Source organism: Papilio xuthus, unplaced genomic scaffold (assembly GCF_000836235.2).
Source record: "Papilio xuthus unplaced genomic scaffold, Pxut_1.1 DF826923.1, whole genome shotgun sequence".
NCBI classification, from domain to species: Eukaryota; Metazoa; Arthropoda; class Insecta; order Lepidoptera; family Papilionidae; genus Papilio; species Papilio xuthus.
Window position 1 is genome coordinate 2,752,694 of NW_013531726.1, and position 27,072 is coordinate 2,779,765.

Consider the following 27,072-nt stretch of genomic DNA (forward strand, 5'->3'; position numbering starts at 1 on the left):
ATAATAGAAGGGTTCTCTTAAAGCTTATCATACCATAGGGACGGGAGTTTTAGTAGGTGTTGTCTATGAATTGGTAAATGTGATCAAACTTGTTGCATTTATCAAGATAAAGTACATTTATTTTTAATAACTGATAATAGTATAGCTGTATTTATAAATAAGTAAATTCTTGTGAAATGCGGTGACTAAAGGGCAACAATAACAACTTTTGCCTCAGCGAAAGTAATAAAGGTTATAACGGGATGCACTTTCCTTCAGATTACGTCAAACCTGTTCATGAAGATGCTCAAGAAACGACCGCGGCCTACCGACCCGGCGTTGTAGGGGCTCCACTCGGTCATGTGGTAGGGGTCACACAAGTCAGGCCCACCAACAGACCGCCAGAAACAACATCAAAACTAAACTCCAAGTATATAAATAACATACAATTCTCGACGCTCACTCAAGGAAACTCGAACAGGCGTCCTCGGGATAGAATAATAAATTATGCTAACAATAATGGTGTATTCGGCTCATTTCTAGATTTATTCTTTTAATAAAAACATTGATTTAAAAAATTGTTTTATTGACAAATACATTTGGTATCGATTAATGTAATAACCAGTTTAGTTTTGCGTTTGTGATTGTAATACATTTGCTGAATCATTATCATTGCAAATTACGTTCTACTGTCAGTACCATGTCGACAACTATGCGTAATTGCAATGTGGTAAAGATTAGTTAATAGGTTATCCCACCTACGTATCTCCGATGGTTAGCGAGCGCGTGACAGACATCATTTAGTTGTTGTTTGAACCGTATGTTCGTACAATTTTTATAGTTCATTTTCCGTAATTAATTCGTTAGTGTTACGATGGTATCGCGCGATGTCATTGAATATTTTGATGAGTTTTATTTTGTTAAATGTATCCGAGTGTTTCGGTTGTGCACACTGGTGTCTAGTTCACCGCAGCTTCGTTGTGAATAAAATGTTCGTGACCTTTCTAAGCTTATTGATGTTATGTTTGGCGGGACATTTGCAATGTGAAGGTAGGTTGAAACGAGGGAACTTAAAAGTTGTGTACTTCATAAGCAAGAATTTCGCTTAGTTCTGTAACCGATAGTGATTTAAACAGTTCTATACAGCCAACCCGGCCCAGGTTTTGAATCCCTTTTCATGCAAAATGGCCTTTATGATTTTCAAGAATAGTGTGTATATTTTATCGAGTCGATATAGACATTTGAGATTTAATATACTATTATATTACAGAACACAACCCTTATTTGGATACTTTAAAAATATTTCGTTGGAAGAGTGTACAAAAGTACGTCGAAGTTCGACCAGGCGCATTTCTATTTTACTGGTTTTATTACGCCGATGGCACGTCAGTTGGAGCTGACAAAAAGCCACTCATCATATGGATACAAGGAGGGCCGGGTCTCGCGGCTAGTGGGATCGCAAACTTTGCTGAAATTGGACCCATTGATATGAATATGCAATCGCGTAATCATACTTGGGTAAGTTAAAAGAACTCATGTTTTAAATATTTTAACCTGACGTCGATTCGCCGTGAATTTTACAAGTATGAAGTAAAAGATAGAAGCAACAATGGGGTATTGTACTGTCACACGTCTTGCTTCGTAGATTTCGTCATTGTATGAAGACTGAAAATTACTTAATTTATTAGTCATTGTAAGTCAAAGAGAGGCGTTGGATAATTTATTGTTTTCAATTCGTATTGACAAAAACGTAAAAAATCGACTAATGTCAAAGTTTAATGGTTTGCGATGATTTGAGGATGTTATTCATTTTAGGTGAAAGGACGGAATTTGCTGTTAATTGATCACCCAGTAGGCACTGGCTTTAGTTACGTGACGAACAAATCTTTGTTAGTAAAAACTGACAGACAAATGGGTAAGTCAATAGTTATTAGTTTGTATTATATTAGCGACTATATCAACATCGCGCCGGCAACGCATCTGTAGTTTCTACAGTGTTGCAGATGTCCATGGGGGTCGATGATTACCTCGGTGTTACTTATAAGAAAAATTGTAGAGTTATTAATTAGGTAAATAATTATAGGAACGAGTATATCCAACAAAATACAAACCTATAACTGTTTATTGAGATGTATTAAATGCAGTTTTACTTATTACTTCTGCATATCTTGTAACAAAGATGGAACGTTGCAATGTGGTAACGATTCGGCTTAATAACTTCAATTATTGCAGCACAATTAAAGATTTGTATGGTCGAGTTAGAACATACGACTGGTTTTTATTTGGATGTAAGATAAAAAATCTAAAGATTAATCAAGATTTCTTAATCTTAGTTATATGCATGGTTTTTAATTTAATATTTTTTCCCTGTATTCGGTTTCATCGAGCGTGATAAATGCATTGTATGCAATTGTTTGTTTTTGTTCGTTACTTTTTATTGTTATGTAAATTAAACTTTTTCAAATATTTTTTTCTCAGCGTTAGACCTTACGAAAGTTATAAAGGCGTTCTTTAAAACGCATAAACAATTTCGTAAAACACCCACATATCTCTTCGGTCAGAGCTACGGGGGCAAACTGTGTCCGAGATTGGGCGTATATTTGCACACGGTACTGAAGGCTCGTTTTATTTTGCATGCATTGCTTGTTGCATGCAATGTTGTATTATTATTTATTGAGATTTTTTTATAGTTGCTTGTAATTTCAGGCAATTGAAAAGAAACGGCTCAAGATGAATTTAAGAGGTATCGGTATTGGTAGCGGTTGGGTTGATCCAAAGGAGAGTACGTTAGTGCAACCAAGTTTCCTTTATACTATGGTGTGATATATATTTATTTATTGATATTATTAACGAGTTGTAGTTTTTTGTGGCTAATTCTGAAGGAATTCTGTAACTTCTAATATGCCAGGAACACGGATGTGTGTCAATAGTCAATGTTTTTATAATAATTCGATATTTAAACGATTATATCAGTGTTATAAAGACTTATCATACTACTAAACGTTTTTAGTTGTAATTTTTTTATTACAGAACTGAGTGTATTATCATGAAATATAATTATCGTCTTATTTTAGGGAGTGATCGATATCACAACATACGAAAAAACTACGAACTTAGTAAAGAAAATGGTGAATTATATAGATAAAAAAGATTATGTATACACTGAGAAATTGAATACATTGATGTTTCGCATATTAAATATGGAGGCTGGTATGGAGATAAATTTTAATAACGTTAACCAAGCCAGCCCGTATCCTGCATTAGATGAATTAGCAAGAAAAGTCAATGAATACGTCAAACCCACACTGACGCTAGTAAATCAAAGTTTGCAGTGGAACTATATCTCGGATGATGCATTTTTTACTTTGAATAACGCATTCTTTGTGCCATCAACTTCATTCTGTAAGTTTAAAATTTTAATTTATGTGTTTATCTTACATCTCTTAACATTAGTTGACATTTCCAAAATTATCGGACATAAAATACGTAAATAAAGCATTAATATTATATGTATTTGATAAAGCGTTTTAAAATGAAATTAGTTACTAAAATTAATTTTTACAGTAGAAAAACTGCTAAATAAAACTTCATTGAAGATAGCTGTATACAATGGCAACTTAGATGTTGTCACACCTCTAGCGGGTGAGTTTTTAAAAACATATATTGCAAATTAAATATTAAATAATAATACTATACAGAAATTATTTTTACGTTGGCACCATAATTTTCTCAGAAATTTCCTCCTAATTTTTAACATTTTTTTATTTAGGTGCATCAAATTGGGTACACAAATTAAGATGGCACGGTGCAGAACAATTCAGGAATGCAGAACGAGTACGCATAAATGGTTATAGAAATGGATTTTACAAAAAAGCGTATCAACTTAGTTTCTGGTCCGTTTTTGGATCCGGACATTGGGTATTATTTTTTAATATGATTAATGTATCATTTTGATCGATTAGATTAAGTACTGCCGTATTTTTTATAATCTTAACAGTGGTAGAGCCCGCTTTAACATCTTCGCACGAATCGGCCCGGCTCGCCCGGTGAAATACCACGACGACACCCGTTAAGTGGAAGCAATTCCGCGTTTCGTCTGAAGAGTGTGCGTCCCGGAGGCCTAATTTAATCCTCTTTCCCTTTACATCCTTTTTTTTATAAGGAAAGGATGGGACGTGGAAGTGGACTTTCCGGATGAGAGGATGCATGGGATGGGAAAATATTTTATTTGTGTGCATCCTCTCCTCCGTCGATTAAAGGTAGGCAACGCTTATGCAATTGCGTATGTCTATGGGCAACGGTCACTTCGCTATTTCAGCGATTTCAGGTGGCCGCTCGCTCGTTTGCCACCATATGATAAAAAAATCTACTTTTTCACTTTGACTAAGACTTGATAGCATCATAAAAATGTAATATTTTTCAGGTCCCTGAAGAAAATCCAGTTGCAATGGAACAAATATTAAACTACGTGATGTCTGAAGAATTATAATAAAAATATTGTTTTGTGTTTTATTATTTGTTGGTTATTAAAAAACAGAAATCAATGGTAATCGTATATTCCATAATTCCTTGCTATACATTTATTTACACATAATAAATTGATTATAAATGAACATATATAACAATAAAAACACGCTTGTTCGTCGGAGCACCGTGTCAAGATAAAAAATAATGACCATCCAAAAATTACAAATTCGTTCATTAATTAGTCTTATATTCATTTACTAAAAACATTATGTCAATAGAATATACAACAAAGAAATAAATTATTTATAAATTATAATTTGATTTAAAATTCAAATATTTATGTAGGATCAATTACAAAGAGCATAATTTCTAAAGTCTCTATATTTAACAACAAAATAAAGCGTAAATTTCAAATCTCACAAGAGACATTTCCTTTATCTGTCTTCCGTATCGTATAAGTTTGTCTCGTTCGTTAGATTTACTGGCAACTTCAGAGCTATTGCGTCTCTATTGTGATATAAAAAGTACCAAAGATGTAGGTAAATATTGAAAACTGACTGACTAAGAACTGGAGAGAAAGAATACCAATTTTATTTAACTCTTGAACGAATGGAATCCTACAGTATTTTTTGTTTAATTTTTAAAAACAACTTTTGAATACACAAGGTATATTGTTTTTTATTTTATTTTTGTAATTTTCTGCTAACGCACAACATTTTAACAATATTTTTGTACTAACTACAAGTTTTAACTGAAAACATAAGAGATAAACAGAGAGAAATAGTAAAGGGGGAAGTAGAAGACAAAAGTTTTTTCCTTCCTCCTTTGTCGCCATTATACATAATAATAATGCATATGTAAATTTTAATTGATCCCTTACAAATGTATTAAAAGAATTTTTATTTCGTTCGATAAAATGCAACATTTCTTTACGTATAATAATGGCAGTTAAATCGTTGTAGATTTAGGTTATAGTTTTATCACAATAAATAAAACAAAAATATATGAATATACCATACGACTAGCGAACCATATTTTAATAGATATAGTAAGAGTGGCAACATTATGATTCTGCTAAGCAATTAGCAGCTTCAAAACCTACGTATTTAGTTACAAACTCCTTTACCACGCACCGTTGACAGATGCAAAAAAAAACTTTGACAGCTTAGCACTTCCATTTAAATACGGGAAATGAGCCTCTGGGGCTTAATTGTATTCCATAATGGAATTATTTGAAGACTACGTAAGTCTGACTTCATTGAAACATGTGTCACATACTCTGACAGGTTTGGTGTTGCCAGGTAATGCGACAGTTTTGTCGCTGCATGCCGCGCAGAATATATGGCCACACCGTCTACAGTGATGCTGAAACGAATAAATTATCATAAAAATTTTAATAATAATATATATTATACGAAAAGAAAAAAATACAAGCTAAAAATTAAAAAAATAAAGTTCGTATGTTGCGTTTAAGGCAATGGAAATATAATAAAGTCTGTAACAACTATATATTAATTTATTTTAGTATAACCGGTCTATGTAAACTCTTACCTTTCTCCTTGTAATATTAAATTCCTTAGCACAAGCAGCACACGCCACCGCATCCTTGTCACTTGTCCAATTTGGTGTTTCTTCAGTAGAAGCATGAGCTTCTTTCTCTAAAAGCTCTGCTAATTGAAGCTTATTCTCGCTTAAAGTTGCACCCACTTCTTCCAAAGTCTTCTGAGCTTCTATATACTGTGCTTTAAGAGTATGCTGTTCTTCTTGTAAAGCTATATATTTCTATACAAATAAAAAAATATGATATTTAACCTAATTCATTTTCTTTCACGGCGTGTTAGATAAAGAATAACTAATATTATATACTTACTTTTCCTATAGATTTTAACGATTCCACTTCTTGTGTTAATATTGATATTTTATCTCTATCACGCATCATAGAATCCTGCGAAATCACAATATACTGAAAAAAACTATTGATTTGTGTAATATAAAGGATATTTTAGCCGAATTTAAAAGGAAGGTTATTAATTCGTCTGTACTTTTTATTATGTCCCGGTTCAATTAGTTTATGATTGGTGAATCATCATGCCACGTCAAACCAGGGGCTCTAATCTATAGTAAATATAAAGGCAATTGATAACTAATAACAGAGTTGTTTTACAGATATGTTATTACAACTAAATTTTGCTATTTGTTATTTTTATTTTAATTTTGCCATTGGTGTCACGACCGTAAGCAAGGATATTAATTGACACTCATTAAATGAACCGTATGGAAACACGTGGGTTTAATTAAAACGAGTAGGTCAACTTAATTTGTGTGATAATCAGACTGAAAGTGTCTACTAATTACACACCAAATAAAATGTAACCATATTTTTAAGGATATAAAATCTGTCTGTTTCTCTTAAGATATAAGTTTATTATGGCTAACATTTTGATAGCGATTTCTGGCGAAATTTCTCTTTTAATATTTATATTTTACACCAAAAATTCAGTTTATTAAATTTCTTGGATTTTGATATATCATGTGGTTTGTCATGTTTTTTTTTTTACTTTTTGTTGTAGTCATAGAATACCTGCAGCGATATTCTCCACTCCCTCTCAATCTTCAAGTCTCCCTCTGCGGCTACTGCCCTTGTCTCTGCCGCGGCCGCCTTCTGTCCTAGTGATCTGGCACTTTCTTCTAGATTCTTCTTTATTAACTTATCTTCTTGTAACCTATACGGTAACCAGATGGTACGTCATTTCATATTGTTATATGTTTAAGATTCTTTAGTTTTTTCTTTCAAGCAGTGGGATCGTCCATTAATCAGGTTTTTTAGCCCCTTTCTAACCCTCACCATCCCTCAGAGAATATGTGGTGAGGTTTTAGATTACTCTTCACCCTCATAACTAAACCACGTATATTTTTAGTGACAAAGTGATTTTTTTTTAAATATTACTAATTGATTGACTGAATTTACGTCATCAGTTAGAATGTAACTCGTGCCATCTTATTTTAGGCCTCCTTCTCTCTTCGTGATTTTTTCGGAACCCCTCCCCCTTTTCGAGCCTCATCTGATCAATGGACGATTCCCATGAGGTTATTTGATTATTGACATAATACAGTACAAAATAGTAGTGTATTATAGATTGCTTTAAATGAAAGCATAACTTTTTATTAATAAATATATTACATAAAAAAGAATGTTCTCATGTAGAATGAGTGATGTAAAATTATCTTTTATTACTGTATTATATATAATGGATGGGTGTAAGTTTGTATTTTAAGGTATTAATCCAAGAGGATAGTTTTGATGTGGAATTCTAAAAAAATTAAAACTAAACACAACTGTAAACTAAAGTGCAGAACAATTATTTGATGAATAAATTTACATGGAACATATTATTCGGTCAGGTTGAAAAATCATATAAGTAACAAAAACAGTTTGGAATAATTATTATTAAGGAATAATTTAATATCTAGAAATTAAATTCTACATATAGGTTTGTATGATTTACTTTGTATGGCATGCAAACTCAATATATTGATAATGGCAAACCTACACAATAAACATAAAATAAATAAAGCTTGTTTCGGTTTTGTATTGAATAAAATACATTTATAGAATGAATATACTTTATTACAAATAAGGCTTTTACATCACTATGGCCTCCGTGTTACAATGTTTAATAAATCTAAAATTTCTTAGGTACATTTCATTCTAAATAAGCGACATTTTTTTTTATAAATATGACTTTAATCGGCATTCAAAATTTTTTTTAAATTATTATATATTTAGAATAAATGAGATCGAATAGTAAGGCTATGAGTTATACATAATATTATTCTGAATTGGAATCACAAAATTAATACTATTAAAGTCAGTGAGAATTATGGTAATCACCCATAAACTTATAAATATACGTTTTTTAAACATCACAATACAAATTTGTATAACGTAATGAAATACAAAAAAAAACATTAAATATCGAAAATAAACATATATTTGCACTCGTTAGGTACTAAAATAACTATATAATGTTTCAATCACGATTTTTTTAATCTTAGTTTTAAAAAATAACAAATGTAAAAAAAAAAATGAATACATTAACAGTAGACCTAAGTATTACGTAATAGCAATGAAAGCTAAAGCGAATAGCATTGCCATTTCGAAGTTTTATTACGTTTGTATGACTTTATCAAAATATAACGTTTTTTTTAAATCACAAAATGTCCGCGAAGTCAGCGGTTTACCGTGAGAGTTTGCCAATATCAATACAAGAGTCGCCTCCCGACGCGCCCTGCAAGCGTGCAGCGCTTCGCTACGTGCGTCTCGATTACGTGATATGTCAAGCGGTAACATATAATCGATATCTCACATCACTAGTGACGGCCGATTACGAATCGATAATCGAATTTGACTATCGATTTGTAACATCGAAATTTAATTTGATCCTTTTATAGGAATTAAACAAAATTTTTACAAACAACGAAATGCTTAATATATTAATTTAATTAATTCTCAATTAAAATTACTAATGCGAAATATAAATCTTCCATATAAAACCATAGCAATTTAGACTAGATAGTGTCAAAATAATGACGGTTGAATGAAAAATAATGCCGAAAACCATGTTTTTTTACCTTACCCATTTTTTTACTATGAAATGTTTCAAATCGATTATTTGATTCGTAATCGGCCACATCCAATTAACACAAAGAGTAGACAGTCGATTCTTTGCAGGCCGGCGGAGGCGTGTCATATAAAATAAAAAATAAACCTACTTCTCATCGAGCTGATGTATCGTGCTGCCCATTGACTCAGTCTTTGCTTCCAATTTGGCAATTAGCTCTGTTTTATGTTTCAAGGAACTTTCACATTCCTAAAACAAAGCCAGTATAGTTTAGCTAAATGAATTAACCATTATCATAATTTACGTCTGTTAGCAAGCATAAATATAATTAATATGCGTGTCTAAAACTATGTTAGTCTGTGGTAATTCCATTTTGACGTTATATTAGATGCATAGGTATTGAATACTAATGTAAATATAATTCTAATCAAACCGTATAACTAATTTGTAAGATTATTGTGTAACGAGCCTTAAAATAAATTGTCGTAGAAGTGATTTTCTAATAGGAAACACCACCTAAATTGGGGCTTTAGTATGAATAGTGAATTTAATAGTATTAAAACTTCAATCTATTCGAGATTCTTTTTTTTCGACGCTATTATTTTTTCTAAATGGTGGTATTTCCTGTAGGTTCAACTTTTTGCTAGGTGGACCTTCGTCTTTCTTTGTGCGAATATCAACTCTCTCAGCATTTGTCTCGCTAGAGGGAGACCGCAACGCTTTCACCAACTCATGGTCAGATCCTAGAAAGTGGTTATATTTTTCAAGGTTGTGTAGTATTTTGCCAATTTGTTCAGCCTTCCCTTGTAGCCTGGACACCATTTCACCTTTCTGCGTGAGTTCCATTTCACATTCCTTCCATATGTAAAGCGCGGCATTGATGAATACAGCATTTCATTAGTACGATATACAATAGATATATACATTAGTTAATATGCTAATATGGCTGAATATGATAATGAAACATATAACATGTACATTTATATATGTATATACATATATAATAGATGGTTTATTCTTTGTAGAAACTGTAGCATGACATATACGATAGATTTTTATAATATCAATTTAGAAATTGGATTACATTAATTTTGCAATTTATATTAAAAACAAGCAAAAACTCAGACCATAGACAAATTAAAAATATGCCTCATCATGCTGCAATCTCTAAATAATCAAGCTCAAAGCATACAAATATAAAATAACGTATAAAACGATATGATACGAGCTAAGCATAAGCTAAATTAATAAATCCGCAAGACGAACAGATTGCCTCGTCGTAATCTCGCCCACGCGAAGTGAATGGCCTTTAAATCATTACCTCACAATGCAACCAAACACATGCTTTATACTAAAACGTACAAATAAAAAAATATCACAGACGCAAACACAAAAAAATGCAAACGATAAAGAAATCCACGCAACTATAGCAATTTCTATGACCAGATTAGTACATACTCAGGTGTCTTTGTTAATGTCACCTTGTCGTATTGAGGTCAACTAGCATTTCCTGTCGTGACAAGCGGACCGTGACAACCAATTGTCAAACAGTTACATCAATGTATTTAAATTGTAACAAAAAATAAAAATTCTCACCTGCAACTTCTTGTACATCTCCAAATTAATCAATTTTATATCATCAAGTTGCCTCCTCAGAGATATAATGGTGTCCTGTTTGTCGTGGATGTCTTTCTCCAGCAATTTCATTGCCACTTCCATTTCCGCTTTCAATGATATCTGGAATACATTAGTAATGGAATTTGATTAAACTTACCTATAGATTAAAATTAAAAAAATAATTTGATATAACAAAACTAAAAAAAAGTTTAATAAGGTTATTTTAACAACCACAATGTCCGTCGTTGTTTTCTATAAATTAGTCAATATGCTATTTATAACGATGAATAATTTATTTTGTAACCAAATTGTTAGTATTATTTATTTACTAGCTGTCGCCCGCGACCCCTTCCATGTGGAAATAAAAAAAAACTTAATAAGCTTATGTATTCTTCCAGACTATGTTCTACGTCTATGACAAATTGCAACCGGATCCGTTCAGCCGTTTTGAAGATACCTTCACACAAATACCCATCCATCCATCTAAACTTTCGCATTTATAATATTAATTAGATTACCTGCAAATCCAATTCTTTTTGTAGTTCCGTATTCTTCTTCCTTTCTTCCTCCAACAACTTTCCCATTTCGGAATCTTTCTCATTCTTAGATTTATCCGATGAAGAGCTCTTTACGCTATGTTTCTCCTGAAAAATAAAAATGTCATTGAAATTAACTTTTTGCTTTTTTTTACGTCAATATTTTGTTCCCATATACTTTGAATGAAGTGATAGTCGGTCTATCTATCTATTTAATCTGCCATATTTTCGAGATACAACGTTATCTAGTGTTTCTAAGTAGCGAATAGTTTACTAAGCGATAGACATTTGATTCTATGAAATCATCGAGGATAAAGAATAAGATGACGTAATAAAATATGCAAACGATATTAACTGTACGTGTAATCCTTGATAAATATGGCAAAACGACCACATTATCGGTTAATATACAGATAATTATATGGAATTGAATAACATCTATATATATAATAAAATAAAGTCGTTTTAGTTACACTATAACTCAAGAACGGCTTTACCGATATGGCTGAAAATTAGTGAGGAAGTAGCTTAGAGCCAGGAGACGGACATATGATACTATTATTTAATTTTTATTTTAAATTTATGCCTTGAAGAGCTTTTTTATTTAACTTATCTACATATTAAGTTTATATAACCACGCGGACGGAGTCGCGGGCGACAGCTATTTTACTATAAACAAAGCTTAAACGTCAACAACAATTAAACAAGCAAATATCAAGGAACGTCAATCGGATTTAAGGTTTATTTATAATTTTATTGCCCCAAATATTAAGGCCATTCTTGCTTAATTCGTAATATTTGGGGCAATAAAATTATAAATAGAATACCTTAAATCCGATTGATGTTCCTTAATATTTGCTTGTTTAATTGTTGTTGACGTTTGAGTATAAACAAAAGAAACGCAACAAATGGAACTGCGAGGTTAGTGATAAAGAAAAAAGTGTTTAATTCAAGTTGATTTCAATATATACACATTACGGACAGCTTTTGTGATGCATAATCTTCACACGTGTGTATTGTACTTCGCTAGTGACCTATTAAGATTCGTACATTCCTTTCATCTTATCTCATTATTGTGTCATCGGATTAGATAATTTTCACTGCGTACTCGATATTATGAATTAAGAAATCGATCAATAAATGTATTAGCCCCTTTTTAGGGTTCTGTATCTCATAGGAAAAAAACGGAACCCTTATAGGATCACTTTATTGTCCGTCCGTCTGTCTGTTATGATACAGCAAAAATTATTGTTAAAAGTCGGTAATTTTATGTATTAAACCATTTGATCGAAATTCAGATGAAACTAGTAATATTTTACAAACTCAGTTAGTCTCTGACTCAATGCGTCCAGTTACCGCGGCCTTTGAAACATTGCAATGAAATAAAAGATTTAACTTGGTCAGGGTTGATGTCAATAATCCATGAAGATTTCAACAGTTTGACTGATTTTACAGTGAAGTTATAGCTCATCGATAAACTTATATAAAAATGGCTAAACACTCACGTATATTCGACAGGTGCCGCCATCGGACGAATATTCGTGTTTAGCCGTTTTTATATAAGATTATTATAATGTCTCACGAAAGTTTGAATAACTCATCGATAAAGTTATATCTCATGAGTTATTCAATTTTGAATTTCGAATGATTTATTATTGCTCATGCGCATAAAATGTAAACATTGTGCAATAAAACTTGTGGTTTATGATTGAATCGTCTCTAAACATGAATATAAAAAGAACTAAAACAGTTGCTTTAATTTCTTTTTCCAACTTTTATTATCTTAAATGTTCTAGCCAGATTATAGGCATAGATTTAACATATATCTAAAAATCTATAAAGGTAATAAATACTATTTTTACGATAAATAATATAGACAAAGTCATATTTTACAGCGTTATTAGCTGGAATTTAGTCGATTACAGGACACAAGTCTTTGGCTACACTTCCATATATGGACTTCCGTTTTCTTACAATCATTACCAGCCATCTTCAAAAGGTCATCGGTCTGTCCGTTATATACAGTATATTCATGACCCAAGCGAAGTCTAGCAAAAGTATATGTATAGTATTGCGTTAAATGACTTAATTTACAATGCGCTTTGTTTATGGAAATAACAATAACAACTTTGTTTGCATAACAAAGTATGTCAAATGTATAGTGTCAAATGATTGTATGGCGGAAAATATTCGTTTGATGGACTTATTATTTTTTTTAAATCGTTAATATAGATAAAAGTAAGTCGATATGTAAGTTTGACAAGTCCTGTAAATTTATATCAGTACTGAAATATTTATGTGTGTTTTAATTTTGAAATGATTAATTACTGAGTTGCTTATAACATATTAGAAATTAAAAACGTAACAAACTATTTAAACGGGGCTAATAATAAAAAAATCTTACCTCCTCTTCAGAAAGCACCTCTGTTATTTTCATCCTACTGTCTTTGGTTATATCTTGACCTGTACAAAAAAAAAACAACATAAACACGTGTTCGGACGTAAATAAACACTGGCACATTTGTAATAGATAACTAACTTTTAGTCCAAAATTGCGTTCTATTTTGACTCTTTACAGTGGAATTACCCATTTGTACGAAGTAATAACAATATAGCATAACTGTGAACGCAGTAAAATATTTTATTGTATATGTGTGCTCAGACCGGCATACAAATGTCTACTAAGCGAATAAGCGATACAAAAGACCGTGAGTCATCGTATTGCAAGGTGTCTTATCTAATACGGTCTCTATTATTATACGCCGTGAGATTTTCACCAACAAATCTATCGAGGGCTTGGAAATTATAAGGCACCGTTTACATGTGTACAGTTTTTAAAAAGTTTATTTTTTTAAATATATTTTTTATTCGTGACACAAAAAACTTAAATTGAATTGATAATATTCAAGAAATAATCGTAACGTATTTCTTATTAATATAATAAATGTGAAAGGTATATGTGTGAACGTAGGAGAGGATGCACAGAAAGAAAATATTTTCCCTTTCCATGCATTGTCTCATCCGGAAAGTCCACTTCCACTTCCCATCCTTTCCTTATAAGTAAATAGGTGGGAAGGGAAAGAGGACTAAATTAGGCCTCCGGGACGGACACTCATCAGACTGTACTCGGAATTGCTTCCGCTTGACGCGTGTCTTCTGTGTGGTCGTGATATTTCACCAGGCGAGCCGGGACAATTCGTGCGAAGATGTTAAAGGGGGCTCTACCACTGTTTAAGCTGTGATATACTCTCAATATTTAATGAACATATAATACTTACCCAATGCATGTTTCAGCTGATTGTTTTCCTCCACAAGTGTAATCATTGTATTTTTAGCAATAGCAAGATCTTCCTTCATCAGAGCATTGGTGGTTGTAAGAGATTCTACTTTGGCTTGTAAATTCGCCACGGTGGCACTTAAACAAAACAATTTTTTGTTTACATACCAACCTAATTATTTTTTCTTGTTAGTTCAATAACCTTGTTACTAAGGCAACCCGTTAAGTAGAAACACAATTTCAAAGAGTCGCACGGCAACCATTGTTTCAAATCAACTCGTGGGATATTTCAGTAAAAATAACTTTCCAAGAGCATCCGGGTATGACATGTCTATCATCTTCGATAGAAATCAAAGATTTATGTTTACTTTTTCTGCCAAAATGCAGTAAATAAATTTCATTGAAACATATTGTAATCTACTAGATATTGATTACGATATCCATCTACCCTTTATATGATAAAGGTCGTGATTGTATTTAGATTATATCTTAGAACATAATAATCAAACACTTTGCCACAAATAATACGTTGGGCTTCCACTGTCAACAATATTCACGTCTTACAGCAGTGGAGTCCACGTCACGGGTAAGATGTAGAAATCATGACATTTTTTAATAAAAAAATTAAAACTGTCACATACTTGAGATGTCTATTAAGTTCTTCGATATAGTTTTTCTGGTCCAACATGGTGTTAATATGACGTTGCTTCGGCTCAGTATTCGCGTTGTTTCCATTGCCGGCTATGTCGTTGGACGAGTTACTTCCGCGCAAATATAGCGAGAAATCGATCACACCTTGCTGACTATCCAAATCTTCTTCCTGTTATAGATTAATCTTAACAATACATAAATACACAAATTGGATGTATGGATATTTGTTAGAACGGTCGCATGGATCTCGCTGAAATTTGGCATAGATGTAGAACATGTTGGGAAAAACACATAGTCTACTATTATTTATTTAAATTCTGCGGCAACAAAGTCGCGGGCGGCAGCTAGTTTATTGATAATAAGTTAATTGGAATCTAAATGGCTTATGGTAATTACGTTAATTAATTTTTAATAGTTCTAAGTAATTAATTCGTTAATCTATATTAAATGTACGTTGAAAGGCATGTTTAACAAATGGCGTAATATAAAAACAATATCGCATAACATTATTTTACACGTTTGCAACAGACAAGCTATTTTTTTAATATAAGATGCCAAAACATCCAGGGACCGGCAAAATACGTCAAAACTGCTAAGTAATCCCTTTCCATGCATATTCTACTTCACCAAATCCATGTCCCCTTTTCATCCCTTCCTCACAAGAATAGGGTTGCGGGAGAAAGAGGATCGAAATTAGGCCTCCTGCAGGCACAATCGTTAGAATCGAAGCGAAATTACTTTTACTTGACGCCTTTCTTCTGACTCTAACTTTATTAATTTAGCGCTAAAAGTTTAATTGGAGAAGTATCTAATTACATATTTACATGTTTATTTAGTACTTATATTTATGTTGTATAGGTTTATTTTAAAAGTTGATTATACAACTATTAATTTTTTTATGAAAAACCTACCTTAACGCACAAATTACAGTCAACAACGTTCAGTCCGACTAACAGACCGGTGATGATAACAGCTTCCTCGTTCAACATCAATGCATGAGGCTCGAAGTATTCCTCCAACGTCTCTTCACGACGTTCCAATAAAATCCTCAAGTAATCAGCCAGACGCTTCTGCATTAAAGCTAGACGCAACCAAGCACGTGCTCGTCCCATTGCAGTTCTAAAAGAGATTCTTATTTAATTTTTGACACAGAAAAAAAATCGTATAATATGCCTACTAGCATCAGCAAATCGTGTCAAAGTACGGACAAAATCAGTCCAGACGTTCCGTAGATTACCCGGAATAAACGCCGCCTTGCGGACAGACATACAGATTTCTTTTACATAATGGGCACGTACAATATATTTTTATTATAATATTACAGACACTCCAATTTTATTAACAAGCAGATGCTAGACTATTTTTAAATACTATTTTTGGTCGGATTATTTATCAATATTTTTTTGAATAATAAGTTATGAGAGAAAATTCGATTTTTTATTTAACAATGTGTACTTACTTAACAGTTGGCAGGTCTCTTACACTCGCGGTAATGTCGGCCGCCTCGGGGGAATATTTCTCCACCATTTGCAGAATATCCCACAGTTCTTTCTTTGGTCCAAGAAGCCCCTGAAAATATAAACATAAAATTAGCTGATATATTAATTTTTATTACTTAAATATCTATTTGAACTTTTAACTACGAAAATGTTATTTATATTTGTAACAAATCGACGTCAACCTTGATCGTAACATTACATTTTTTATGACTTTGTAGCACGACAATGGCACATGACAAGGTAGCGTTTAAAGAGTTAAAGAGTAAATTTACGTTACCTTTTTCGGTTTAAGTCCATGACGCATAACATGCTCGAGGACGATGAAGAAGTGATGCAAGGGAAGATGGTCACTGTCGAGCATACGCCCATAGCGAAGCGATTGTTCGATCAATTCCTTCACAATCAACTTGGAGATATTGACGAGATTGCTACGCTCTATCACCACCGGATCACGAGCTATAAATAAAAATAAAATCAGTCTATGATTTAAACATTAGTTGGTCATGTATGTCCGTAGATGAGCATTTCAAATTTATATTACACAAACCACTAAACTACTTCTATCAATAAAACCTCTACATTAGAAAAACTATGGAAAAACTATCACTAAATGGTAAATATAATTTTCTATTACGTAAATCGTGTGTTTCGTAAAATATTAATGAACATCCGCATGCATTCTTATCTTAATAATAATAAAAAACTCTACCACGAGCACAACCGTGGTACATTACTAGTCCATTTAAATTACCCATCAAAGAATGCATCGGATCGTCCGGTGAAGTGATCGCACCATTTTCGTTTGGACGAGTGAAGGAATCCTGCATCTCAATGTCATGTAACTCCTTCAGGCAAAGCCACTCTCCGTCGACGGAGACGCGGAAATTGCACAAGTAGATTGTATCTTGGGCACCGGCCATTTCGACGTCGGCCCCGCTGTTGCGCCTTATTTCAGACGGAACGTCCAAATCGGGCAAGGGAGCTACCCCGTTCGATGCAGTGAGTGAACGCATAATAATTTAGCAAATAAACGATGAAGCAAAACAGAACACGCAATAAACCCAATCGTTATCACTCTGTTATGAACATTTTATAACATTAGAACACCACAAAAACTGACTTTTCGCCTGAACTGTACACTACTAAAGGTTCTATTTGATATAATAAAGGACAAAATGGAATTGTTATTTAGTTACGACAGAAGTTTTCAGAGGACAGTCACCGTAATGGTTTTTCCAGTACGTTTAGTAAGAATATTGATTTTTCCGACGTCTCGCTACGCAAGCTACGTTTGTGCGAGGGTAAATCAATACTTGCTAGCCAGTGTTGCCATCTAACGTACACTTGGGCTATGGTAAAATTGTAGTTTAAGGCAAAGAAAATCAAGGAAAATTTTCGTTGAGTTTGAATTTGAAATTATTCATGCTTATTTTTAGGTTAGGTTTCTTTTATGTTTCGTTTTTCGACTTCCTTATTGCTCGACATACGATGCGAGAGCACTCGTAATATGAACTTTCATAAAAAAAAGATTTATTAATCAGTTGAAGGCGATGTTTATTGCCGCGAATTAGTTCGATAGGGTTTTGGTAGCCAGTGATAAATATGACATAAATAACGGTTAAATTATCCTGCATTAGACATAATCTGTACATGTTTTTGCAAAGGCGAGCGTTTGAAGGCGCATTTGAGTTTACAGAGAATATTCGTGAGAATGTTTTCTTAATGTGATCGACAAAATTTGCGCACATAGAGGATGTAAAGTACACCAACAAATATCATACAAATATTGACATATTTTGTTAATGACATTACGAAGACTTGTGTAGCAAGCATTCATGCTTGGCCCTATGCATTCTATCGATGTATTTACCTAGTACTACCTAATATGGAAAATCAATTGCGGAGTTACTATTATTTATTTCTATTTGCACAATTTTTCTATTTATAATAATTACTACATTCAATTATTTTATTTAATAATCCTTTCACAATACATAAGTGATAATCATTTTAATTATTCATTTATATTAAAAATAATAAAATAGTTGGCTCAGAAAATAAAATTAAAATACCAATTGATTGATACAATAGAGTAAGAACATAAACCAAAACATTCACTGATGAACCTGGAAAGAGTCCAAGGGTTGGCAATATTTTTCTCACTTACAGAGGTTTCTCTCTAACTAGAGTTTCTCTTTTTTTATGGCCACCTCGATCGGACAATCATCATCATCATCAGCTCACAATACGTCCCCACCGAGGGGCTCGGAGCCTACCCTAAGTTAAGAGTGATTAGGCCATAGTCAACCACGCTGGCCAAGTGCGGGTTGGTTGATTTCACACATATCTTTGAATTACTTCTCAGATATGTGCAGGTTGATCTGACAAAACTCTCTTTAATTCAGGTTTCTCGCTTACTCAGGTTTACCTGCATATCTTTTTTTACACTGTTTTACTTTCTATACCAAGTGATTTCATGCCAAAATATTCATATAAACATTTAAAAAAAAAGAGAGAGATAATATTTTTTTCAATGTGGGATGATTGTGTTTTGTGGTGTGGGTCCGGAGCTTTTTATTTTTATGTAAATAAACAATATATAGAAGCTTTTAAGGACATCTAATTATAATGCAATAGTTTAAATAGATGGATGAACATATGGATGTTTTTTACCATTAACTCTTAAATTACTGAATGGATTTAGATGTAATTTGGAACAGAGATAGACTACAATCTGGTCACTTACTTGTTTTTTTTAGTAAGTTAAGGGTTGTTATGGATCACCCTGGGCTGTCACTATTATTAGCACGCAGTTGAATTGTAACTATAGATTAAAAATATTTGACAATGGATTTCACACCTCACAAACATTTGATACTTAATTTTTGTGAGGTGTGAAATTTGGTTTGTTTCTAAAACTTGTAGCTCTGCACTAGAAAAACCAGCCATACTCTGTTTTTATTCAGGAAAGAAATCTTAGTATCAATCAAATTTGTTATGAAATAAATTAGAAAAGTATATAGAAGTATATCTTAAATAATTCTGGTATTAAATAAAAGGATTTACTAATACTTAGATGCACGTTCCATTCTAAAAACAAGTCACCTAACAATTTCAAACAAATAAACATATTCAGTAAACATTTATTTTGAGGTTTCTTTAATCATGACAAAAATTATATAAACCGTACTAAAATAAGAGACGTTGGTGATTTAATGTTATTCAATTAAAATCAATTACTTACATTTTGTAGAATAATAGTAAGATTTGTCCGGTCTGGACAATAACAATTCCGGCCATTTATCTTCTTTAGTGGACGATAGTGACGGTGATCTTTCAAGAAAGTGTGATCTTACTGAAGAAGTCGACGTCGCTGGAGACACTTCAGATTGTTTATCTCTTGAAGAGGCCATTCTTGTTATCTATTAATTATAATTAAAACCATGTCTATCTAAACAAATAACTTCACTTTCGATGTCAAAAATACGTAAAATACGTTTGACGTGTCGAAAGTCGAATCAGTTATCAAAGTCAAAGAGTAAGGCTTGGGTTGCCCTTAAAGTAATCATTGGTTTGCTATGTTTCGAATGATTTATTTTTAATTGCGATCGATTTTTATACAAAAATTGTACATCAATTATCTAAAAAAAAAAACAAATTATAAAGGCAATCGGGAAACCCTTAGCAAAATTAATATTTTATATTTTGACATCTATAAAATCAATGACATTCCACTATTAATTATTTTGACTGATTACCACTTGATCAAGCGATAATCAGCATATTATTGTCATGAATTTCCAATGCGAACCTTTAGGGAAAAACATAAAAATTTTGATGGTAAATCCCCTTGTTCCGAGTTCTCAATTACTTTTAATCAAGATAATGTCTGGTTTAGTGTTCGGTGATAACGTTTTTATAGATTTGCAACTATTAGTGTATTCTGATAAAGTTGCCCCAGCCGAAACTTTAAAATGCGAATTAGAAAAATGCGCTTTTTCAAATACTAATTCCATACAAGTCATCACAAACCTACCCAGGTATTTATAGTATAGTATTGTGAAACGTTTAAGCGGTCACCTGATTTTGCTAAAATGCGAAGCGACCGCTGCCCATAGACATCTGCATCAAGTTGTTGATGCGTTGTTATACTTAATTAGACAGAGGAGGACGGAATCAAGTTATTCCTCTTTCCTGTAAATCGCCGAGACAATTCCCCTTTCCATACTTTTCGCATAAAAGGGTAGGAAGGGGTATTAAACTGAATACGGTTGTCCGCACGCACTTCAATTTGTGATCGTGTTATCATGGTGTTAAATTTGACATCGGTCCATCAGGCCATTCGTGTAGTCGCTATGGGCTAGAGCCTGCTATGCTGGTAGGGCCTGCGAAGCTGTAAAAATTTAAATTTTTCGTCCTAGAGAAATAGTAGTCATTAACCTATAAGCCTCTGTATTAAATAGAATTCATAAAAAATAACTTTATTTATGATGTATGTAAACCAAACGTTAATTTTTTCAAATCTTTCAGGCCAAAAGATGCCGATGTATTTTGTGTTATGTCTGATTTTGAAAATCCTAACTATTTCGATATTGATGGTATGGAAAACGAAACACAGTTTGATACCATGTACCTGTTAATTAAATTTGCTAACCATTTAGTGTGGAATGACGATGATGAAGTGAATAGTCAGAAAAATAAAACGAAGCCGATTTTTGTTACCGATGGCTTGTTGGCTATGAATATTCTTTTCTCTTTATCCAAGAATTTGCCTAAGGACTTGTTTTTCTGTCTCTCGCCGATTGAGGTTATTGCGAAATCTGTTCTGGGAGATCATTTGAATGTTAGTATTATTTTAAAATTAAAATCATATATCTTCACTCCTTCAAGTTTAATTTTGTAATATTACAAAATTCATGGGTATAAATATTAAAATGCATTTTAAATCTTACTAATCATATTTCTTACTACTTAATTATAAATGCGAATGTTTGTATGGATAGATTTATGGATGTTAATTGGTGACATTTGGCACAGATGTAGAGCATAGTCTGGAAGATAACATCGGCTGCTTATTAAGTTTTATTAATTCCGAGTGGACGGAGTCGCGGGCGACAGCTTGTATTTTATATATTCGTAAATAAAAATAACATTTGTTTCAAGTATCTCGATGATTAATTTATAACATTTAAATAACATTATTTCTTTATTTATTTTATTATCTAACAAAAATATTTCTCAAACAATGAAGGTGCGATTCAATCAAATTAATGAGGTTCGAGTCTGGGCTGCGAATGATAGAGTGTTTCACGTCGAAGTGGAAAAACCTATTATAATAACAGACTCCGTTGGTGACGGATCGAATACGCAGTGCGATCGAAAGATTATAAGCAAAGCGACGTTGCAATCATCGAAATTGGACTATACTCAGTTCAATTCTACATGGATGAGAAAAGAATTTATTGAAAAGGTTTATTATAATATACCATTTTATTACCTGCCTGGTGACATTAAGGTTTATTTCAAAATTGTAAGACAAAGGAAATTTACTATTTCCTATACAAGGTTTAGTATGGGGAACCCTCTTATACTATGGTCCTAGGAGATAAGAGATGAGCTCTGATGTCTCATACGATGTAATGCGTTTAATTCGTACCAAAATTTTGTGAAGTTGTGATTGTCTGTAAGTAGGGAGACTCATTAGATTTTTTCAGAGCGATAAAGTAAGTATTTGTACAATGCGTTTGATGTTTGATAAAATTCATTGGCTCAATTTCGTAACAAAAAAAGAAAGTGTAATGTTGATAAGTTTTTAACGAAAAATTAACTAGTGTTAAATCGAGAAGTTAACTATTTTATAATTGAATACCGTTCAAAAGGTGGCGTCATATGCCGCACGGAATCCTTACGGATGTATTTATAAGGCAGCTGAATTCGCCAAAAGTTTGAAACAAATCTGGAAAGCACGTACCGGCGGGACTAAAGTTTGCAGCAACATGGGCGTCATTAGTGACGGCTCGATTGGCACTGCGAAAGGTAATATAAAATATGATTTATTATACATTAATCTATTTCCAATTATATGGTCAATATAATAAATTGAATTGTATAGATTTTTGTAATAGAAGTGTGGAGTAATAAGCCGGCCTAAGCAAGCGTATTTCCGACAGCTATATTCAAATTACAATGCAAACCTCATCATTCCTAATATGACCGCCAATCGCAATCTTTTATTCCGTCTTATATTCCATTAAAAATAGGAATTAGTTCCATGATATTAAAAATCATGCACATAGTTGGCTTGATTATATTATTTATTCACAAACAACATACAATCTTGAGAATATTTTTCCTATAGCTTGTATTATAAATACACGATCGTAAAAGTATCTCTCGAAATTAATTTCGTGCGAGAGCTGTTCTATAAAGGGGATCATATTATCTAAAATATTCGCACCTTCTCTGCAACATGCTACTTTAATATTTTTTTTCATACACCGTTCACGTGTTTTTCTGCACGTATAAGCCGATATACTTTCGTCTTATTGGTTTTTCACAGATTTACCTGTTATATGAAAAACTCAGATTTAACAGATTTGTAAAGAAGTGTTAAACAATGTATTATTTCGAAATATTATGATATTGTTTCATTCGTTTTAACACGTTAAAATTATCTACTATAATTAAAAGCATATAAGCGAGTTAAGAAAGTCTTTAGAATAAATGAAGTTAATAGTCTGCAAAATAGATCAAATGTTAGTGAAAATAAAAGACTAAATGTGAATTAATCTTACTTATATTATAAATGTTTAGATGGATCGATGAACAGATGTTTGTTATTGGGTATCTCTCAAAACAGATGAATGAACCTTAGTGGAAATTGGCATAGATGTAGATCATAATCAGGAAGATCACATAGGCTACTAATTAACTTTTTAATTATTTAAGGGTATCCGTATGTACTGCCAATTATATTTAACGGTAATACTTGGGAGGTTAACAAATGTTACGAAGACAACTCTTATTTAAAACAAGAAATGAAAAGAATTAATAAAGCTGCAGAAGAAGAAAATCAAAAGGTACTGAATTTGTTATTTATTTCATAAGTTTAAGTGGTTTTCTTACAACGTAGAATCAGTGTACTTTGAGAAGTTGATGTTTTTGGTTGGTATGGTTATGGTTTATGGTTATCATTTTTCTTATAAAATACTCTGTCGTTACATGTGTCTGGGAACTCACATTTATTGGAAAAATTTTAAACAATGGAAACTTGCCTATCTGTAGACAAATTTCACTCGTCACAACGTATAACTTACGTGTGTTTTTTTAGCTTATCCCATTTTGCAAGAAGTTTTTGGAAGAAAATGTAATTAATTTAGGTTTCGTTTCGGTTGACAATGTGACTAGCAGCTACTGTGACGAAAGCAGCTCTCACTGTTTATTGCGAAGGACGTCGAGATCATAATATTTGCATTGTTCAATATTGCTCCAGTTATTCGTAGAAGTTATTAATATTATTCAATAAATATTGGTCTATATTCGCACAAGACTTTTATTACGCTTTTTTATTGTTGCTAAGACACGTTCATATTTTTAACATATTTTAACATTATAAGACTGTTTTCATCTTGTAGATTAATAATATTCAGTTTGATAAACTTTTAAAAATTCTTATTGTTTGATTAGCCGTGACTTTTCGAGTTCAAAATCCCCGTTTCAAACAAATACGATATGTTTCATATCGAGGTTTTGTTCTCAGAAACCCACGGTAGATAAATTAAATGTAGTTTTAACGCTCTAATAGATTCAATTTATTTGTATCCTTAAAAAATGATGCTATTCTCTGTTAAAAATGTGTGTCACACTTCGTATGATTTACGAAATATTACGAGGATGAGGAAATGTGAAATAAAATCGAAGAGCACATTAGATAAGAAAATGGCCTTTGTAATGTCTTCACGATGTCGTAAAAACAACAAATGTGTTAAAAGATATCATTCGGATGAAATAAAGACCGAAAACATCGATTTTTTTTAACCAATCGATTTATAGGATTGTTGTTTTACGATTCTGATTTTAAATGAAAACAACAGAACTGGTAGGCACTTTGGTTGTTCTAATTTTACAATTGGGTCATTCATAATGACAAACGCTTGCTGCTATTGTCTGTATTTTTATTACGTCTATGGATAGAGCAAATAACTTGTAACTACCCAACATTACATTACAAATTTTGACATGTTAGTAACACTTTGTGATGCCAGTTTTAAAGGCATGAGTTCGTTCAAAAGAAATTGTTTACTCTTAGTGACTTTAGAAAAAATTGTTACTTGTGAAATATGTACGTGAACACAGGTATTGTAAGTTATATTATCGTTTACAAAAGTGGTTATAGTTGATTCTTTTTCGGCGTAGAAGGGTCATCGGGCTGACTAATTGGTAAGTAATTTTGAGGTATTTAAATATGCATGTTCTTTATATTTTCATGTGATGAGCAAAACACTGAAGTGTTGAATTAAATATAAAATTTGATTTAACATAACGTATTTGCGTTTTGTCACTTTCAAAATGGACGTACTTCATATAGTAAAAACAAAAATGTAGTATTTATACGTGCATATTATATCGGTACAATAAACGATAAAAATATTTCGACAGCTTTAACTACTTTACTGATGTAATTCCTACATCAGTAAATTAATGAACTTTAAAATATCCTGTCACTATTAATAATATCAACATTAAGGCATTAAAATGTTGGAAAATTCAACGTAACGTTCGATGCATTGAAAACTTAAATGCGTCGCGCTTTGTCCCAGGCATCCAGTTGATCGATATTGCCTTAAATTGATGATGACAGTTCGTTGAAAACCGGTTTGACGCAAATTAAATGTACCATGTAATATGTAATACTAATTTCAGTGACATATCAAAACCTGTACGCTTTAACATGATGATGAACTAATTGGTGACATGAAATATACACGCCTTGATGCGTATCAAATTGCAATTAAATTAGTTACGAATATGTTGCCATGTGGCACGATTTGATTTGAATTTGTATAACGTGTGTTAAATGCTTTGTGTAAGGTAATTGCTATTCATAAGTTTTGGCGGCTCGAGAACTAGGAGATATTCTATGTTCGCTTCGTTGTTTTAAGAAATTAATATTCTTAAAAATTTCATTCTTACCAAAGAGATCTAACAGATATCATCAAATAAGTTTGATTATTCTTCCAGCGTACTGAATATGGTAATAGAAGAAACCATGAATAGATAGAAATAAAGATTTTATTATTTATTAAGACAAAATATAATACAAAGATCGTACGGTTTCTTTGTACTGGCACCTGATAGAATCCATAATCTTGTTTCCTCTCGTGAATGTCGTAAAATGATAAATAGCCTTCGGGATACCCGCCGGCTTCCGCTTGATCTCAAAACATCTTGTTGTACAGTTTTTTGCCATTTTATTTATAGGACATAGCAATAACCTCCCTATAATATAAAACGTCCTCTTAGCATAGGTCTTGCAACTGAAATCATGTTTTTTAAAACTATTTTAAACAAGTTTTTCTCACACAGTATTGATTGTTAAATATTTTTTATTTGTATTGTAAAAAATAAAACAATTTGGAGGTTATGTTTGTTTATCTGATAGGACTTTAACAGTCGGTCGAAGATCTTCACAGTACGGAGTGTTCGGGGCGATAAATAAATCTAAGGAGCACGTAAGATACGGGAATCGGTTTTGTAATGTCTTTGGGTAGCCGTAAATACAACAACGTGCCACACATATCTGTCAGAAACACAACGCGCTGAATAATGCATAGTTTTAGTTCAATTACAATACAATTTTAAATTGCGATTTATTGCAATTGCTAAATGTAGTTAGTTTGCAGTTAAACAGACACGACTTCCAAAGGTTATGTAAACGTAACAACGCATATAATGTAACATTGATTAGTATTCATAACTATAGTTGCACTTAGTATTTAGTAAAAGTATCAAAATAACGTTTAATTAAAACTAATAACTGCACGCGACTTCGTCCGCTCGCTATTAAAATAAATCTAGTTGTAAGTATAGTTTATTGCCTTATACCAAACAGGGATAGTGCAGCTTCCCAACAGCGAAAGAATTTTTCAAATTTGTTCAATACTTTTTGAGCCTAAATAAAGCTAAAAAACAATCAAATGATTCCACTTTATAATATTATTATAGAAGAATAAATATGCATTTAATAAACCTTAACAAATATTTATTATTTAACCATAAAGCTCTTTAATTATTATAAAGTTAATAACCATGTTAAGTACCTGTGAATTGAGTAAGTACCGTTAACTATAAAATATACGGGTTATTAATTTTCGTTTTATTGTAACCAATTTTGTGGGATAGATACTATAACTGTCTGTACAAGA

The 27,072-nt window shown here is 32.3% G+C and overlaps 4 protein-coding genes across 5 annotated transcripts in view; 3 read left to right on the top strand and 1 right to left on the bottom strand.

Annotated features, from left to right (window-relative positions):
* Positions 1 to 627: 627 nt before the first annotated feature.
* On the top strand, positions 628 to 4,970 carry LOC106122524 (retinoid-inducible serine carboxypeptidase). The gene is made up of 9 exons (XM_013318538.1): positions 628 to 1,029; positions 1,250 to 1,497; positions 1,795 to 1,894; positions 2,458 to 2,588; positions 2,686 to 2,796; positions 3,054 to 3,381; positions 3,544 to 3,621; positions 3,749 to 3,897; positions 4,403 to 4,970. Exons 1-9 carry the CDS (start codon positions 867 to 869, stop codon positions 4,466 to 4,468), a joined length of 1,374 nt encoding a protein of 457 aa, XP_013173992.1. The 5' UTR covers positions 628 to 866; the 3' UTR covers positions 4,469 to 4,970.
* On the bottom strand, positions 4,520 to 20,165 carry LOC106122523 (RUN and FYVE domain-containing protein 2). Of its 2 annotated transcripts, XM_013318536.1 has the most exons (14): positions 19,893 to 20,165; positions 16,926 to 17,104; positions 16,609 to 16,718; positions 16,061 to 16,268; positions 15,140 to 15,318; positions 14,500 to 14,636; positions 13,626 to 13,684; positions 11,204 to 11,329; positions 10,665 to 10,805; positions 9,220 to 9,317; positions 7,028 to 7,169; positions 6,317 to 6,391; positions 5,998 to 6,228; positions 4,520 to 5,811 (listed from the first exon to the last, which is right to left on the bottom strand). In XM_013318536.1, exons 1-14 carry the CDS (start codon positions 20,059 to 20,061, stop codon positions 5,686 to 5,688), a joined length of 1,980 nt encoding a protein of 659 aa, XP_013173990.1. In that variant the 5' UTR covers positions 20,062 to 20,165; the 3' UTR covers positions 4,520 to 5,685. The 2 variants fall into 2 exon arrangements, with proteins under 2 accessions (XP_013173990.1, XP_013173991.1); XM_013318537.1 differs by lacking the exons at positions 4,520 to 5,811; positions 5,998 to 6,228; positions 6,317 to 6,391; positions 7,028 to 7,169; positions 9,220 to 9,317 and adding an exon at positions 9,332 to 9,923.
* Positions 20,166 to 20,388: 223 nt separating this feature from the next.
* LOC106122436 (uncharacterized) lies at positions 20,389 to 24,190 on the top strand. The gene is made up of 6 exons (XM_013318384.1): positions 20,389 to 20,688; positions 21,179 to 21,491; positions 21,900 to 22,118; positions 22,528 to 22,684; positions 23,597 to 23,727; positions 23,979 to 24,190. The coding sequence occupies exons 1-6, from the start codon at positions 20,441 to 20,443 to the stop codon at positions 24,111 to 24,113; spliced, it is 1,203 nt and encodes a 400-aa protein (XP_013173838.1). The 5' UTR covers positions 20,389 to 20,440; the 3' UTR covers positions 24,114 to 24,190.
* A 702-nt stretch (positions 24,191 to 24,892) lies between these two features.
* LOC106122465 (neurotrimin) overlaps positions 24,893 to 27,072 on the top strand; it is a 155,582-nt gene continuing 153,402 nt past the window's right edge. The window contains exon 1 of the mRNA XM_013318429.1: positions 24,893 to 25,087. The gene's annotated coding sequence lies outside the window, so the exon portion shown is untranslated. The remainder of the gene's footprint in view (positions 25,088 to 27,072) is intronic.

What these genes read in the sequence shown, in the direction of transcription:
- LOC106122524 (XM_013318538.1), top strand. Translation starts at nt 867, where the DNA reads ATGTCATTGAATATTTTGATGAGTTTTATTTTGTTAAATGTATCCGAG. An exon ending in AATCGCGTAATCATACTTGG is followed by an intron (nt 1,498 to 1,794) that starts GTAAGTTAAAAG and finishes TATTCATTTTAG; the next exon opens with GTGAAAGGACGGAATTTGCT. An exon ending in TTTTTGGATCCGGACATTGG is followed by an intron (nt 3,898 to 4,402) that starts GTATTATTTTTT and finishes AATATTTTTCAG; the next exon opens with GTCCCTGAAGAAAATCCAGT.
- LOC106122523 (XM_013318536.1), bottom strand. Translation starts at nt 20,061, where the DNA reads ATGGCCTCTTCAAGAGATAAACAATCTGAAGTGTCTCCAGCGACGTCG. An exon ending in ATGGACTTAAACCGAAAAAG is followed by an intron (nt 16,719 to 16,925) that starts GTAACGTAAATT and finishes TTATATTTTCAG; the next exon opens with GGGCTTCTTGGACCAAAGAA. An exon ending in GAACTTAATAGACATCTCAA is followed by an intron (nt 14,637 to 15,139) that starts GTATGTGACAGT and finishes GTTTTGTTTAAG; the next exon opens with TGCCACCGTGGCGAATTTAC.
- LOC106122436 (XM_013318384.1), top strand. Translation starts at nt 20,441, where the DNA reads ATGAATTTCCAATGCGAACCTTTAGGGAAAAACATAAAAATTTTGATG. An exon ending in TTCTGGGAGATCATTTGAAT is followed by an intron (nt 21,492 to 21,899) that starts GTTAGTATTATT and finishes CAAACAATGAAG; the next exon opens with GTGCGATTCAATCAAATTAA. An exon ending in GAAAAGAATTTATTGAAAAG is followed by an intron (nt 22,119 to 22,527) that starts GTTTATTATAAT and finishes ACCGTTCAAAAG; the next exon opens with GTGGCGTCATATGCCGCACG.